The sequence below is a fragment of the Mesoplodon densirostris genome, chromosome 14 (assembly GCF_025265405.1).
Source record: "Mesoplodon densirostris isolate mMesDen1 chromosome 14, mMesDen1 primary haplotype, whole genome shotgun sequence".
Classification (NCBI taxonomy): domain Eukaryota; kingdom Metazoa; phylum Chordata; class Mammalia; order Artiodactyla; family Ziphiidae; genus Mesoplodon; species Mesoplodon densirostris.
The window spans coordinates 26,649,003-26,665,557 of record NC_082674.1 but is presented as its reverse complement, the minus strand read 5'-3'; the positions used below and the strand labels follow the sequence as shown (position 1 = coordinate 26,665,557).

Genomic DNA, 16,555 nt, shown 5'->3' with positions numbered 1-16,555 from the left:
GTAAAAGAAAGAAAGCGAACGCCCTCCACAGGCTCTAAAGCACTGCACAAATTACCCTCCCCTCATCAGCAGCTTCTCAGCCCCTGCTCTGATCTTGGTCAGTGTTACAAGAGTGGTGACACCGCCCCAGCACTCCTAGTTGCCCTGTTTATTGCTAGGAAGAACTTGGAAGCAAAATCTGCATTTTAGGAAAATTTAATTGAGCTCCCAAACATGTTTGAGTATGTTTGGAATATCCAAGACAACAAATAACAGGCTCAGAAACAGCAGACTCCTGTGGTGGCCAAAGGTCCTTTGAACAAGTCAGGCTTCCTAAGGGCCAAGGGTTCACCGGGCAGAGAAACACTTCACTAAAGCAGGCCGGGCAGGGGCTGGAGGGCGGGGTGTTCAGGTTGGCCCAGGGGCTGCAGGGTTTCACAATGAAGGTTTAAGTATGATCGCAGCCCAGGATTTATGGTTCCTAAATGTTTGTTTTAACCAGTGCTGAGAACACATATTTGACCCAGTGTGAACTTGACCTCTGGGTCCTTCTCCCTTCACCGGGCGGTCTGTGCCGCACGACAAGATTTTCCAGCCGACCCTCCCACCCCTGCTCCCAGCACTGGGGACGGGGCGGTGCTCCCAGCAGCTGCCACAATAAACTTCACTGTGGATCTACTGGCGAAGCAGCTGTCAATGGCCACAGCGGGCAGATGAAAACTGTGTGATCACTCTGGGCCCGACTCCCGAGCTCAGCTAGCACAACACCAAGCCAAGAGGGACAGGAGATGGCCTGAAAGGCCTCTGTCACCTGCAACTCCAGCCACACCCCACACTCATGGACGATGCCCTCGACTGCAGCAACTCTAAGCACCAAGGGTATACGTGACTATGTCTCTTCTGTATATAATTAAGGAAAATGTCTAGGGTTGGCTTTTGGGTTTTCTTCCCCCCCCCCCAGAGCACTGTGGGCTGAATGCCAGTGGAAAAGCATTGGAATATCGATTTTCTGTTTCTTGCTAAGGAGAGAACAAGTCATTTGATGTGCCATGAGTTAAGTGAGTAAAAACAGACCCTGCACTCTCTACAGCTGGCTGCATTTCTACTCTATTCATAGACCCTGGCACATGGTAAAAGCTAAACAGATATCCATTAAAGAAATGAAAGAACCATCCATGCATTTAGGGAGGGCTTGCCATGTGCCAGGCACCCGCTTTGGATTCAGATCTGCCATCTTTCCTGTTCCATCCACCTCATCCTGCCAACCTGGCCTCACCCTCATCTCCCCTTTATTCTTTTGTGTTGTCTGTTCCCAAGTCCAGTCTCCTCTTTAAAGCTGAGCCCACTGGCAATGTCTCTCTCTGGCCTGCGCTTACCCTGAGAGGGGGACAAAAAGATTGGAACAACCAAGAGGGGGTGGGTTCAGTTTAGACAGAGGGAACGAAATGCAGAAATGGGGACAGGCTAAAAAAAGGTAGCACCTTCCCAATAAATGTGAACCCCTTGGAAAGGGAACAGATGCAGTGCCTTCTCCAAAATGGACATCACTATCAGCAGTCATTCCACATTAATAACTAAAATGCCATATCTCGAGCTGTGATTTCAATTCCTAGAGACACACATACAGAGGGTGTCTGGAAAAGAAGCATTAACATGCAACTGGGCACCTCTATGTAGAGACTGGGTGGCTAAAGCCCTCGGGGCTGCCATTGCGGACACCCACATCCATTCTCTCTGCCCGTGTGGGTCTGCTGCTGTCTGTTTCACATCCCTCTGATTGGCAATTTCAGGTTCGCTAAATCTTCAGTCTTCAGAAGCATTTGCCTATGGCCCATTTGAATTAAGTTTCAATCAACTGAAAACAATCCAGTCTGCCTCGAAGAGGCACCTTGTTTTCCTCACAGGATTAAGCAAACTGAACAACAGAAACACATCCCAACTCTTATGCAGAAATATTTTTTGCATCAACTGGAAAACAGTCTCTACAAACTGAAATTCTTCAGCTAAACCCTTTCAATTATCCTCAAAATAGAATTGACAATTACAAGGCATCCTTGCTGTTGATTTAAATTTAATGTGCTCATTTAAATGTGCATACACATTGTATAACTACTACGTTTTTTTAATTTGAAGTATAGTTGTTTTACAATGTTGTGTTAATTATGTATATGATGATTACTATCTTAATAAGGAAATTCATGTTGACATGCCATTGGTTTTTGTATTTGTTAAGTGTAATAAACCATATCCAAGTGCAATTGTTCAATCTCAGCATAATAAGGAAGTGAGAGGGGAAAGAGACCACAAATAAATTTCTTTTGCAGTCTAAATTTCACTACTATTTACCAAAGTAGTTATAGTCACAAAAATTGGTGTCAGAATTTTTTCCATTCAATTTATGAATACCTTAGGGGAGTATTTTCCATCTAAACAGCAAGCTTTACACAAAGAGAACTAGAGATACACAAATAATCTAATATTTAGTCTCTTTCAAAGTTCTTTTAAAATAAATCATTCTGGGATACAGAACAACCCAGCCTACTTGATTTCTTTTTTCTCAGTAATCAAAGCCAGGCAAGATGGAAGTGACTGGCTTTTTCATTTATTCCTTTTTTTATTCACCTATATTGAGGTATAATTGACAAATAAAAATTGTATATATTTAAAGTGTATAATAATGTTTTGATATATGCACACATTGTAAAATAAGCACCACAGCCAAGCTAATAAACATACCTCTCACCACACAGTTAACATTTTTGTGTGTGTGGGTGTAGTGGGAACACTCTAAGATCTACCCTCTGAAGAAATTTCAAGTATATAACACAGTACTGTTAACTATAGTCACACTGCTGTATATTAGATCTCCAGAACTTATTCATCCTGAGGGACTGAAACTTTGTACCCCTTGACCAATATCTCCCTATTTCCCCCTCCCCCGGCCCTAAACTACTTTAAAGCTGTAATATAAAAAGGGATCCACATGTACATTCTTTGAAAAGCAGATGATGACAATAGCTGGAGAAACATACATAGGGAAAAAAGAAAACCAAATAATAGATAAATGAGACAGGATTTACTTGGCTTGATTCAATAATAAACTCTAAGACTCCTGGTTTCATCAAGGCTTTCACATCCATCATTCTATTTCACCTTGATACCTGTAACAATCCTAGAAAGTAGTCAGATTTTGGGGATTTTTTGTTTTGTTTTGTTTTTTTGGTCACGCCGTACGGCATGTGGGATCTTAGTTCCCCAACCAGGGATCGAACCCACACCCCCCACAGTGGAAACGTGGAGTCTTATCCACTGGACCGCCAGGGAAGTCCCAGTAGTCAAGTTTTTAGCACAGTCATTTCAGGATGGGAAAATATAAGGGTAAGAGAGGTCAAATGAATTCCCCAAGGCCACACAGCTAGTGAATGCTTGAGGGTTTAAACTCAGGTTTCCTGAACCCAAGGCCAGAGGTCTTTCCTGGTGTCACACTGCTTAGCCATGGACACAAGTTTTGCCACATCAGTGGTAACCCCAGTTGTCCCGTGTGAAGGTATAAGGCTCCCTCATCTCCCTGGCTCTGCATAGGGAGACAAACACAAGACCCCCCCATTGAAACATATCCATCTAACGTATATTACTTTGGATTGAGCACTGACCTAACCCAGCATCATTTTTAAAAACACAACAGTTTGTGATTTTAAAGTTGTGATTTAAGCTTCCAGCATTTGGGCCTGAATTAATTTGTCAGATTGGGCAGTACTGGAAGGCTAATGTTGCACTGATTGCTTAGGTCCCGGTGCTGTCCAAGGGCTACTTTCTAGAAGCTGGAAGGATAACTTGAACCAAAAGTCGGAAGCATTTGTTATTGGTATCATGAGACTAAGCCAACGGAGCAACTTCCTCTGGAACACTGTATACAGTAACTGTTCAACCCTAACTTTTCTGACTGGTAGCCTTTTGCAGCCTTTCTCTTTCTGGGTCACCAGAGGGCAAACCTGGCTAAACCGAGGCACACTTGTGCCCTTGCCTCCCTCACTTGGAGAAGCAGGAAGCCATGAGGTGATTCCTCAAGATTGGATGTTCTCCTTCTAGAGCATCTTTGGATCTTCTAGAACATCTTTGGATCTGCAAATCCTCAGACAACCTAAGAATGGGGTACTACTCTCTTTTCAGAGAGGGCACTCAACGGCATCATTTGCCAAGTAAACTTCTTTGAAAGTCTTAACACATTCTCTCTAATGGGCATCAAGGAGGACTTGCCATCATCTATAACAACCTGCTCTGTATCTTTAATCTTTACACAGCAATACCCCACTTTACACAGCAATGCTGCTGTCATGGATGGGCTGTCTGCCACATAACAGGCAAACAACATCATATCAGGTTTTGAGCAGGAGTTACCAAAGGGAGGAGAGGGTATGTAATTGGACCCAAGCAATTGTAAATTCAGGAAAATGGTGGTGCACTATTGTCAAGTGTCATCTAAGAAGTGAAAAATTACGACTTAATCTAAAATGCCTGGGGCTTCCCTGGTGGCACAGTGGTTAAGAATCCGCCTGCCTATGCAGGGGCCACGGGTTCAAGCCCTGGTCCAGAAAGACCCCACATGCCGCAGAGCAACTAAGCCCATGCGCCACAACTACTGAGCCTGCGCTCTAGAGCCCGCGAGCCACAACTACTGAGCCCGCATGCCACAACTACTGAAGCCCGCGCACCTAGAGCCTGTGCTCCGCAACAGGAGAGGCCACCGCAATGAGAAGCCCGCGCACCGCAACGAAGAGTAGCCCCCGCTCGTCGCAACTAGAGAAAGCATGCGAGCAGCAATAAAGACCCAACACAGCCAAAAATAAATAAATAAAATAAATTTTAAATTAAAAATAAAATGCCTACAACCCTGAGTATTTCTGATCTAGCGGTTTGAGTTCAACAACAAGGAGGCTGATTAGTGAGTTCATGTCTGCCACTACTCCTTGATCACAGCCAAATCATAACCCACCTGGACATTGCTTTTTACAAAACTAAAGCCACTATGCCAAAGTCCTGTTTCTTTCAGGGATTGAAGGCATCTTCCAACAAGCAAGTTCACCAGAATGACTGTAATAGAAATGACCGTAATAGATAACTTTTTAAATTCATTCACCAGCATTTTAAAATCCCAACTGTATACAAGACAAATTGCTAAATTTTACTTATTACACTGAATACCAATAAGCAGCTAAAATTTTGAACGATTCTAATCCACATGTTTATGGTTCAAACTCTATGCAGAGAACACATAAGAACGCTTAACTTTTTCTGAATGGAAGTCAGATTTCTTTATTTCCAGTTAGCACCAGACAGAATCAACTCGTCAAGAGGACCCTCAAAGAATATTTTACCTTAATCCTTAATTTCACAATGCAGAGGGAAATATTTTCTGATGTTCTCAAATCTATATGCATCATTAATACATGTTTCAAAACACTCCTAAGCCTGTGTATTAGCTGGAGAAGCGATGCAGGAAAACCCACTTGTCAGTTCTGAAGGACAGTAGAGTGGTTACCTCCTAGGAAACAGGCCACAAGGATGGCAGATTCCGAGTGCTGTTTTCAGAAAGCTTTAACACTACTGATGTTTTATTCCAGAGCAGGGCCTCCTACTTCCCATTCCCCTCCTACCATCAACTTAAAGAATGTTTTTCATTTGTCGATATCCATGTTTAACTTAATTGTTGTACTGGTTCTGCCATATGGCACATCCTCCAATGGGAATTTCTTTTCCTAGCCCCTGATTCACGGTTGTAACAGAGTAATTAATACCACGGTTGGGTGCAAGGGAATCTTGGATGCACGGCACGGTTTTGTACAATGAATCGCTGCTGGCACGGTTTTGTACAGTGAATCGCTGCTGGCCTTGATACCATCATTACCCTGGCCCAGCCCTTCCTGGGTGGTGATGAAGGCTTCAGATGACGGGGTAGACTGCATCTCAGACATTGCATAGCGTCTTCAAGTGACCCCTGTGGGGTCAGACCCACTTCACCTACTGTGCAGGGCTGCTGTGAACATGGAAACTTACGTTTGGTGCATCTCTGGGAGCCAGGGGCCTTACTCCAGCCATGGCAGCACTGCCCTCCACAGACATTGACCCTGAAACAAACAAAGCAAGACCCCTGAGTCCAGTAGTAGCGACACTCCCTTCCAGAGAACCCAAGCCTCCAGGGGGCTCCTGCAAGCCCAGCCTCCTGCTTCCACATTCCTCTGGCTTCGAAACAGGGACCCAGGATGTCCAACCCAAAGCTGCCCAAGCAGAAGGGTAAGGACGGTGTATCAGGCAAGGATGGGAGAACCAACACCTGCATAACCTAGAACTATACAGGAGGGGAGAACAAGGTCCAAATAAGCGGTTTTCTTAACTCCAAAAGTAAAGTAGAGCCAAATGTATTTTGTGTATTATCTGTGCCCACGTTTTAAATTGAATCTGAGTTTCAGAGAGAGGCGTCCAAACAGGAGTGAAATCACAACGCTTGGAACCACCCCTGAAGAAAACAACAACAACAACAACAAATAAGCAAAACAAATCCTCCCCCACACTCTCAACCTGTGATTAATGAGGAGGAGTGGCAGGGAGGACGTTTATGAACGCCCAGTAACAGAAACTATCCAACCGAAACTCCTGTCAATGCTAAGACACGCCGCCCCAGGAAAACAGACCCCACAGGTGCAGGGAAGCCAAGCTCACAATTACTAGGATGCTGAAAATTCCAGGTCACAGAACAGGAAGTGGATCTTTACAGGCAGCCCTCCTCCAAACTTTTTTTTTTTTCCATTAGCTCGGAAAAAAATTAAACTGAGCTGCAAAGAGAAGTTTAATTGATGCTGAGGGATTAAGCTGTAGTGACTTCATGTTTACGCCCATCTTCTAGGAGTAGTTTGGTTCGCGCATAGGAGGTTACGCCCCAGGCAGAAATGCCTTTTGTGTTTACCCGCAGCTCAGTAACAATGCGATCGGAGTTTATCCTCAGTCAGACTTCCCCGGCTTCCCCGCACTCCGCTCTTCCCGCCGCGCTGCATGCGAGGCAGGCAGAGGCGGACGGGGAGGAGACAACCCACCGACGGCGCACGACGCCCACGGCCACCGCTGGGCTCCGAGGGGCCGCGACTCCCCGGGTCCCCGCGCGGGCGGCGCGCGCGAGGAAGGAGGGAGGGTGTGGGCTTACCCCTGCAGCTGCTGCTTCTGGTGAACCTGCAGCCTCGAGCCCCCGCCGCTCTGGGTCTCCTGCGGCACTTTGGAGCGCACCGCTTGCCTGCCTTGTTTGGCGAACGGGGAGGCCGCCGGGTGACCGCCAGGCTTGGGGTGGAGCTGCCCGCCGGAGCCCCCAGGACGCGCCGGCTCTGGCGGTGGCGGTGGCGGCGGCCGGAGCCCCTGCAGGGCCGCGCCGCCGGGCGGGCTGGTTCGCCGAGTCCGCTCCGAGGGGGCCCCGGCGCCCGCCGAGCTACGGCTGTACCTGGCGTTGAGCGCGACGTTGAAGGTTCGCGGGCGCTGGGGCCCGCCCAGGGGCAAGGCGCCCGCCGCCAGGCCGGGGCCCGGGCGCACCACGTACGTGATCCTCCGCACCCGGCAGTGCACCGAGGACGCGAGCAACCCTGCCCAGAGCAGGAGCCCCCACCTGAGCCAGGCCCCCGCCATCGCGGGCCCCAGCCGGCGGCCCCGGCCCCCGCCCCCGGCCGCGCCGCTCGCCCGGTGCGGCCGCCCGCGCGCGCTCAGGCTCCCCCGAGAACAACCGGGAGCCCGGGAAAGGCGGGGAGGAGGAAAACTCTGCTGCAGGAGAGGAAGTTCTGCGGGCTGCTGAACGGCCCCAGACCCCAGCCGAAAGCGGCGGGGAGGAGGGGGCGGGGTGGGGGTGGGGAACGCGGGGCCCGGGAGGGGAGGGGCGAGGGGCGCGGGCCGCGCAAGGTGAGGGTCCGCTCGCCCCGCCGCCGGCGCAGGGGCTGCCGCGCCCGGGACCCGGCGAGAGTGGGCGAGGGCGGGTGTGAGCGCGCGGGACGCTCAGCGGCAGCCCGGGCTGCAAAGTCTTTAAAAAGTTTCTCTCGCCGTGGAACCGAGTGTCAGATCTGAACAGCCAATCTCCGGCAGACGTGACGTCAGGCAGTAAATCCTAATTGGGGAAAGCGTGAGATGAGCCCGAGAACACGCCGCCACCCTCCACATCCACATCGATTGTTCCTATGGGTCGGCAAGGCAGAGGTCCCCGCTCCTCGATCCCGTCTCCCGGGAAAGGACAAAGGACTCGGCAAAGTCAGTGAACGGTCCTTTCCTTCTAGAAGCCCCACAGGACTCATTTGATCTGTCTGGAAGGCATTTCCAGTCATTTTCTTATCCGTGTTTGCTCGGATACTTGCTGCGGGTATTGGATTAAAATACTAGATTCAGTCCCCAGAAAGGACTGCTCGGGGTGCGCCGAGTGTCCATCGAAAGTGTTTAGATCGTTCCCTTTGGGATTGTAAACTCCGCGTGACTGTTTCTGAGTGTGCAGCTTCTGGTACCCTACTCCTCTCTTGGCATGTACCAGGGTGGGCAGCAGGGGGCGCCCGCGTAGACTGGGAAAACCGCAACAGGAATCGACCCCGCAGGCAGCCCTGCTCCTGGTGAAAAGGCCTCTATGACAGGAATACAGGGTTTAGGATCCATGACAACGCCAAGCCATTATTAGTCTCTTTTTAAAGTCAGATCAGTTCCCTGGACCCCTGTCCGAAAGGAAAGGATCACTCACTGGAGATGACCCAAAATCACATTAAGGGAGATGCAGCATGTCCCAGGGAACAGAGTCCCTGGGGTCAGGGTGCTTTTGGGTGGAAACCATGAAATAGTAACATATTTACTTCTAGCATTTGAATTTAAAACGGTGTCTCCAGCAGCATTCACGCCTTTATTACATGAATGCAATAGAAAACCCCGCATGGGCTAGTGGACGATTGGTAGCAGGTGACAAACGTTTAAGAAGAATTAATAGAAAATGATTTAAAGCTGAAGAAACTTAATCCCTTAATCTATTTTTTCTGTACATTGGAGAAAGACCTCCAATATTTGATATGGCAGGAGAGGGTCTCAGTCCATCTGCCTGACCACCAGTTTCATGTGAGAACACACTCTGAGAGCCAGTTGCAGAATAAACAGCATCTGACCAGAGGGAGAGACCTCAGTTCAGTCCTAACACTGCCGCTAAGTAGCTGAAAGACCACAGGCAGTTCACCTCTCCTCTCTGAAGCTCGACTTCCTCCTGTATAATCCAACAGAGAAGTTGGATTAAAAATTCCTTCCAGCCCTAAGAGTCTGTGTCTCTAAGAACATCCCTGTGGACAAGATGAGGGAGGTCACTCAAGGTCAGTCTCTGAGCCAGGCCAGAGGGAACCAGCTGAGAAGACTGAGGAAGGAGGGTGGGTGAAGAAACTGCCTCCCAGCCTGGGATTCTGTAGAAGGGACATAGCACAAGCTAATAAATGTTCACCAAGTACTACTCTGAGGCAAGCAGAGAGGCTGACCCTTTGCAGAAACAAAGTATCACAGGCACAACCTTTTTGTTCTGGAGAAACTTCCTATCTGGTTAGAGAGAAAAAATGTAAATAAACAAAAGCTTTTTAAAAAGATAAATAATAAAGCAACAGTTTGAGATAATAACCGAACTCTCCCAAGGCAGTATCTGATTTGTGAGAGGCCAATGTCACTGGACAACCCATAATTCTTTGTCATCTCATGGAGAATTCACAACATGTAGGGAAAACATTTCCTACCCGCAGCTGAAATCAGTCTACAGAGATTTTCTCTCTCAGGTAGGGATTATGAGCAACAGTTGAAGTGGATGGGGGCAGGGGGTGTCTAGAAGCAATAACTCCATGCTGAAGAGCCTAGGCTGGAAAGAAGACGTGTCAGACAGGTGAAAGCTCAGGAAATAGTGATGGACAGCATCACCAAAGGACCAGACTGCAGTCTGTGGTGGTGAGTGAGCTCTTCTTGTTAGGCACTCCAGGACTCACATGGACGGCATACATCAAAGCCTGTTTCGGTCAATGAGAGGCAGCTGCCTGCAGAGGGCAGAGCCTGGACAGGGATCCAGAGGGCTGGGCTGGAGCAGTGTGGCTGCTTCACTTCCCATGGGAACTTGAGCAAGTCATTTCACCTGAGAGCCTGTTTCCAGAGGGCCTGGAGATCAACCCAAGGTCCTCACATTTGGGGACAGCAATGAGCTCAACCATGCTCTATGACTCTGCAGAAAAAAAATGTTTAAAAAGATACAACACAATCTTTCTCTTGACCCACAGCAAAGCAGAGGTGGGTATCTCACCCCAGCCTTCAATCTGATTACGACCTGCCTTATGACAGATTTGGATACGTTACAATCAGATTATCTCTGAAATGTAACCACAGGAAGAATCTCTAGTGTAAATGTTAATCTCATCCGTGAATGATCCATACACATTTGTATGCATGTGTGTTTATATACAATCATTAATGTGGTAATATACACATAAGCAAGCAGCCCCACTCTAGTTGATAAACTCCAGCAAAGTCACAGTTTTTCCACATCAGTCTCTTGCTATCTACATAACTAGTAAGATAATCCTTGAAAAAATGTGTTGTGCAACCTATGTACTATCATATGAGATGGTCACTCATCTAAAACACTGAACTCGCTATTAATCTGAAAATGAAAGCCCAGTTTCTGTCAGGCATGGGGACCAGCTTTTGCCAAGTTTAGACCCTGTTTGATGCCAAGACCCCTAGGTTTCAAGGTCCATTTATATTGGCAGTACACAACTTCCTGGTTCAAAACACAAGTCTTTAAAGATCTCATAAAACTTCTTGGACTTCAGATGGTTTTTACAAAACAATACTCAGATGAGCTAAGTGTAAATGAATCAGAAAAAAGGATTATATTTCCCATAAAAACTCATGGTTTTGAGGATTAGGGGAAGAAAGGAAGGCTGGCAAATGCCAAACTTTTTAAAGCACTTTGAAACCATTAGTCAAATTCTAAATGCAGCCAGTTTCCCTCATCCTTACATTTTATGAGTTTTGTAATTGAAAATCTTTTCCTACATTTAAGATCAGCTACAAATCAACTTTTGTGGCTGCCTACGATCAGAATCCCTTCCACCCATCTTTTCTTCCAGCGAAGGATTTCATGGAGCCTCTCTTAGTTCTAATTTCATCAAGAAATTCTTAGAAAGAGAAAGAGAGGTGAGAAGAGACAAGAGAGAAATAGGAATTCAGTGAGTTGTAGACAAAGGGAAGAGAAAGGACAGTAAAAGCTAGAGAGAGAGGGAGATTGAGGAATGGAAAAGAAAGGGACGGGAAAACAGGAGAGAAAGTGTGAAGACAAAAAGAGAGGGGATGCAGTGGAAGGAGGGACAAAAAGAGGTGGGTGCAGGGAAGCTAGGAAGAGGATGGATTGGAGAAGTGCAAAATGAAGGAGAAATCAATGAATGAGAAGAGGAGCAAACAGGTAGGAGGAGGGGAAAAGGAAAAAGGAAATACACGGAGAGAAGAATTATACCTGGCATCCACGGGCTAATCTTCTCAGGTTGCTCACCAGGATCCTGGCAGCCATTTCTGAACCTTGGCTGGTTCTGACCTGAACATCAGCTTGTCCAGGTTTGGGCTAGAATTAAACCTGTGACCTTAGAAGGTGCTAGCATGGTGGCTGGCTGGCTGCCCTACACCACATGCGAAGCAGGAGGCACAGGACATCCCGTGTTCTCTCACACAAGCTGGTGGCCAAAGACCGCAGCTTCAGCTTGAGATGCCTGCAAGTAGGTACTACATTTACTCTTGTGGTCCTCTCCCTTGTTCTTTCAACCATTTCATCAAAAGAGCAGAGATGAAGGAGATTAGAAGTGTGTGAGTTCCTCCACACGTTTTTTTTTTTTTTTTTTTTTTTTTATTGTGGTATGCGGGCCTCTCACTGTTGTGGCCTCTCCCGTTGCGGAGCACAGGCTCCGGACGTGCAGGCTCAACGGCCATGGCTCACGGGCCCAGCCGCTCCACGGCATGTGGTATCCTCCCGGACCGGGGCACGAACCCGTGTCCCCTGCACCGGCAGGTGGACTCTCAACCACTGCGCCACCAGGTAAGCCCGAGTTCCTCCACATTTAACTCAGCTTCCATGAAAAATCACACGGAGCTTTACCAATGAAGAAGTAAAGCTGATACTCTGGTTTCTCTTCAGATCATATAAATCTTTTGCCTTTTACTAAAGATTTCCGTGGAAAGGAACAATTCTGAGTTTTTACCCAATTTTTTGAGGTCTTGCGTTTGCAAGGCCAATAAAAAAAAAAAAAAAGAAGTAAAGCTGAAGACTCAGCCTATGGAGGTATCAATGTTTCTGCCAAGATGTGTCAGCAAGATGGAGACAGAGCTGATGTGCAGAGGAAGATGAGGTGCCCCTGGAACTGAGCAACAAGTGGAACCAAGGTTTACACCAGTGCCTTCCTTCCCTTTAAAGCTTCAGGTTTGAAATCTAAGCATCCTTAGTTGTCATTCAGCAAATGTTTGTTGACCCTAAGGCCCCCAGCTAGCCTACGTAAACCCATACAGCAAAATCAAAACAAACTTCCATTTCAGGTGGAGAAGTTTAAATAATGCCTGGCTGGATTGAAATCCAAAGTTCCCCTGGGCCAGCGAGTGCCTTTGTGCTGACCCTGAGTGCCTGGCCATGGCAATATATGGAGTCTAATGAGGTAAACAGACCTGGAACAAGTAATTACCTGTGTGGTGAGTACTGAAAAAAGGACTGTGGGAAATGAAACCCATAAAAGGAAAAGTGTCAGGGTTATGGACTAGCTTTCTACAAATTTTGAAGAGCCCATCCACAAAAGGAAACTCACCAAAAGTAAAGTTTTATGTACACTAAATTTCCCTTTCTGATTATTTTGGTCCTTTCTTATTTACCTTGAGTATAATCAAGGATAAGTATCACACAGTGGCAGCTGCCAAAGACAATGAAATGCCTCTCGGTCTTCAGGGAACCAAAATCTGTTCATTAATTTACTTTCATTGAGGCTTTTCATACCCATTTAGTCAAATTTTTGAATATTAAACATGAAACTACATAATAATTAAGTAGCTATCAATACAATTTTATTTATACTTTTCATTCACTTCCTCCAAACTTCACTGGGTCATTGGCTGGTCAACATTCAAGAGGGCACAAAGGAAATGTGTTCTTTGTCTCAAAGAGTTTGCATCTTGGAAAATACTTGGATGTACACTGAACTGAGATGCCCTTCAACTCTATGAAACACATGCCTTTTGATCACAAAACAGCCCCCAATGAAATGCAGTTCACTTTGGTGTCTCAGTTATAAACACTCTGACCTGGGGCTTCCCTGGTGGCGCAGTGGTTGAGAGTCCGCCTGCCGATGCAGGGGACACAGGTTCGTGGCCCGGTCCACGAAGATCCCACATGCCGCGGAGCGGCTGGGCCCGTGAGCCATGGTCACTGGGCCTGCGCATCCGGAGCCTGTGCTCCGCAATGGGAGAGGCCACCACAGTGAGAGGCCCGCGTACCGCAAAAAACAAACAAAACAAAACAAAACAAAAAAAACACTCTAACCTTCCGTTCAGTCAATGGACGTTTACCTAGTTTCCCTGCTTAAATTTAAGTTCAAAGATACCCAGACACCTGCAAGGTTGGTTGAATGCCTGGTAGGCAACCAGAGTAATGCTCTCTTCCCTCTCTTCCCTCAAATGCTACTGACAAGTCATGATCCAATTTTAAAAGGAACCTTCTGCTTTGTGTCAGCCTCTATGCTTCCCGGGTTGTTGAGTTGCTGGAATTGCTTCTTTACGTAAATTTCAGGATACTAATCATTGTTATTTCTCTTGTCTGCATTAGAATTTTCACCCAATGGTACAAGTATGTGTTGCTGCCTGAGTTTAGCACTTGATTCTAATTATTTTTTTCCAAAAATATTCTCTCTGCCTCCCATAAAATTGATTAAAATATCATACAGTGAATAAAGCAGCCTAGAAAAAAGAAGAAAATGAGGGAAGTTACTGTACCACCTCTACATATCAATTCCTAGACAGCCTGTCTGGTCCTCTAAGACCCAAGGCCCTTCAAAGATTGCTTCCTTCTCACTCTTTCAACCTCATCTTGGGCTACTCTCCCAAATGAACCTCTGTTCCAACTACATTTATCTACCCATTTTTCTTCTCTTTGAAAGAAAAAAAAGGCTGGCCAGCCACTAATCTGCAAAAAAAGGACACCCATATTCCTGCCTCTAGTCTCACCTTACATCATTCTCCTGACATACCATCATCTCTTCAACTAAGTCCTACTCCCCCTTCAAAATAGAATTCAAGATCCTTTACTTCCATGAAGCTCTTTGGACCACCCGAAACCTCAGTTTACTCTCTCTTCCTAATTCTTATAGCATTTCTCATCCATCTCTGGCATTAAGCACAGAATACATGCTTGGTAGTAGACACAGAATACTTTTGCAGCTGAAGACTTTTTTTCTTCTTGGTCTTACTAAGATAAACCAGAACTAAGGCAAGTCATGGTTAATGATAGTTGAGGTTTGGTTACAATGACAACGGATGACAAAGTGACTTGTCTTTAGCTCTTTGAAGGCAGGGTTCTGCTGAACAATGGGGTTTGCCCAAATTTTCCCCAAAACCTAAATTAAGTTGAATCAAGCAGTGGCTCTCTGTAGGAAAGAAAAAAAAAAGTTTTCTCCCTCTGAACTGACAGTTTGAAAAGTTCTGTAGAAAGAATTTTGTCGTATTTCTGTCTGAAAACTGTTACATTCCCAGTAATACCATTAAAGTAGTGAAGGCTTTTATAGGATCTCTTTTTTGTTGCCCTCTCAACTTACCCTGTTATGGGAGGCCAGGACATACTCTGAGAATGGATCTAGTAAAAATCCACATAATATGGATGAACTGAGCAATATACAGAAGTAACTCACACCGCCAAAGAAACACTAGCTCCACAAGGAGAGGCCTGGCTTTCTAAACAGTGAGGGGAGATCAGTAAAACCAGCCCAGTCTCTGTTGATTCCTCCAGGTTTCCTGGTTTTAAAGCCCAAGCTACTGCTGAGAGGGATCAGATTACATTTGCCAGCTGCTCCAGAACTTTCCACTTAACCCTTTTCAATCCACAACCTGGATGTTACACTTCCATTTCACTTCGAAGAGCATCTTCCATCTTTATATTTCCCCCCATGTTTTCTTCCCAACATACAAGTACCCGGCCAACCCTCAATGCCACCCCACCCCCATGAAGCTACCTGCACCTACACTGACTTCCATGCCTCCACCTCATCACTAGAGGCCTGTGTTGAGGGCAGACACCTGGTGTGTCACGTTCCCAGTGCCTAACACAGTTTGCAAATCATAGTAAATATCTGTTGTAAGTAAATGCACGGTGTTTGTTGAGTGAATGACTATCCTTTTGAACATGTAACTGCTATGAGCAGTCCACGACAAGAAACCTCCAAATATCTTTCCTTCTTTTTTTTGGCTGTGTTGGGTCTTCATTGCTGTGCACGGGCTTTCTCTAGCTGTGGCAAGCGGGGACTACTCTCTGTTGCGGTGCGCGGGCTTCTCATTGGGTGGCTCCTCTTGTTGTGAGGCACAGGCTCTAGGCACGCGGGCTTCAGTGGTTACAGCATGGGGGCTCAGTAGTTGAGGCACGTGGGCCCTAGAGAGCTCGGCTTCAGTAGTTGTGGCACACGGGCTCAGTAGTTGTGGTGCACGGGCTCCAGAGCACATGGGCTCAGTAGTTGTGGCTTGCAGGCTCTAGAGCGCAGGCTTAGTAGTTGTGGCGCACGGGCCTAATTGCTCCACTGCATGTGGGATCTTCCCAGACCAGGGCTGGAACCCGTGTCCCCTGCATTGGCAGGCAGATTCTTAACCACTGCGCCACCAGGGAAGTCCCTATCTTTTCTTCATCATAAGCAAAAAACCTTGCCCAAGATCCTTAAGTTGTCAGGGGTCTGGAGAGTGATTCATTCATTCATTCATGGATTCATTTATTCATTCACTAGCCATTTTTGAGAGCCAATTGTTTTCTTCTTTTTTTTTTTTTTTTTTACCACTCCACGCAGCTTGCACTATCTTAGTTCCCTGACCAGGGATGGAACCTGCACCCTTGTCAGTGAAAGCATAGAGTCCTAACCACTGGACCACCAGGGAATTCCCCCAATTGTTTTCTAATTAACTAAGAATGGAGAATAGATTTTAGAAATTTTTGCTTAGGGATCTAATAGGCCTGAATAGATGCAAGGATTCTCTCTGAAACCTGGGGAAGTTTTCTTTAGAAGGCATGGGATAAAGAGATGGATATATGGGATCTCTTCCCACAGTCCTCTTGTAGCTAATTGCTAGAAAAATCATTAGCGGAAAATCTATGAGCACGTAGAACAGCATCTGTAGGATGTAAGGACATGATCCTGGATATTTGCTTGCCAGGAAGGAGTAGAATATATGGTTAAGAGCACAAACTTTGGTGTCAAAAAACCTGGGCTCAGTTCTTAGTTCTGCTCCTGAGTTTGGGAGTAAACTTGTGTGCCTCAGCCTATGTTCTGGATGAACC

At 46.6% G+C, this 16,555-nt stretch overlaps 1 protein-coding gene and 1 non-coding gene across 4 annotated transcripts in view; one reads left to right on the top strand and one right to left on the bottom strand.

The window, feature by feature from the left end:
* The window catches only part of LTBP1 (latent transforming growth factor beta binding protein 1), a 430,385-nt gene extending 422,726 nt beyond the window's left edge, over positions 1–7,659 (bottom strand). For all 3 annotated transcript variants that reach the window (XM_060117483.1, XM_060117484.1, XM_060117485.1), the window contains exons 1-2: positions 7,175–7,659; positions 6,034–6,104 (exon numbers count right to left, since the gene is read on the bottom strand). In XM_060117483.1, the coding sequence (XP_059973466.1) occupies positions 6,034–6,104; positions 7,175–7,644 (541 nt within the window). In that variant the 5' untranslated portion in view covers positions 7,645–7,659. The remainder of the gene's footprint in view (positions 1–6,033; positions 6,105–7,174) is intronic.
* Positions 7,660–12,161: 4,502 nt separating this feature from the next.
* Positions 12,162–12,277, top strand: LOC132502259 (U5 spliceosomal RNA). The gene has a single exon (XR_009534452.1). It is a non-coding gene; the product is annotated as a U5 spliceosomal RNA (small nuclear RNA).
* Positions 12,278–16,555: the final 4,278 nt, after the last annotated feature.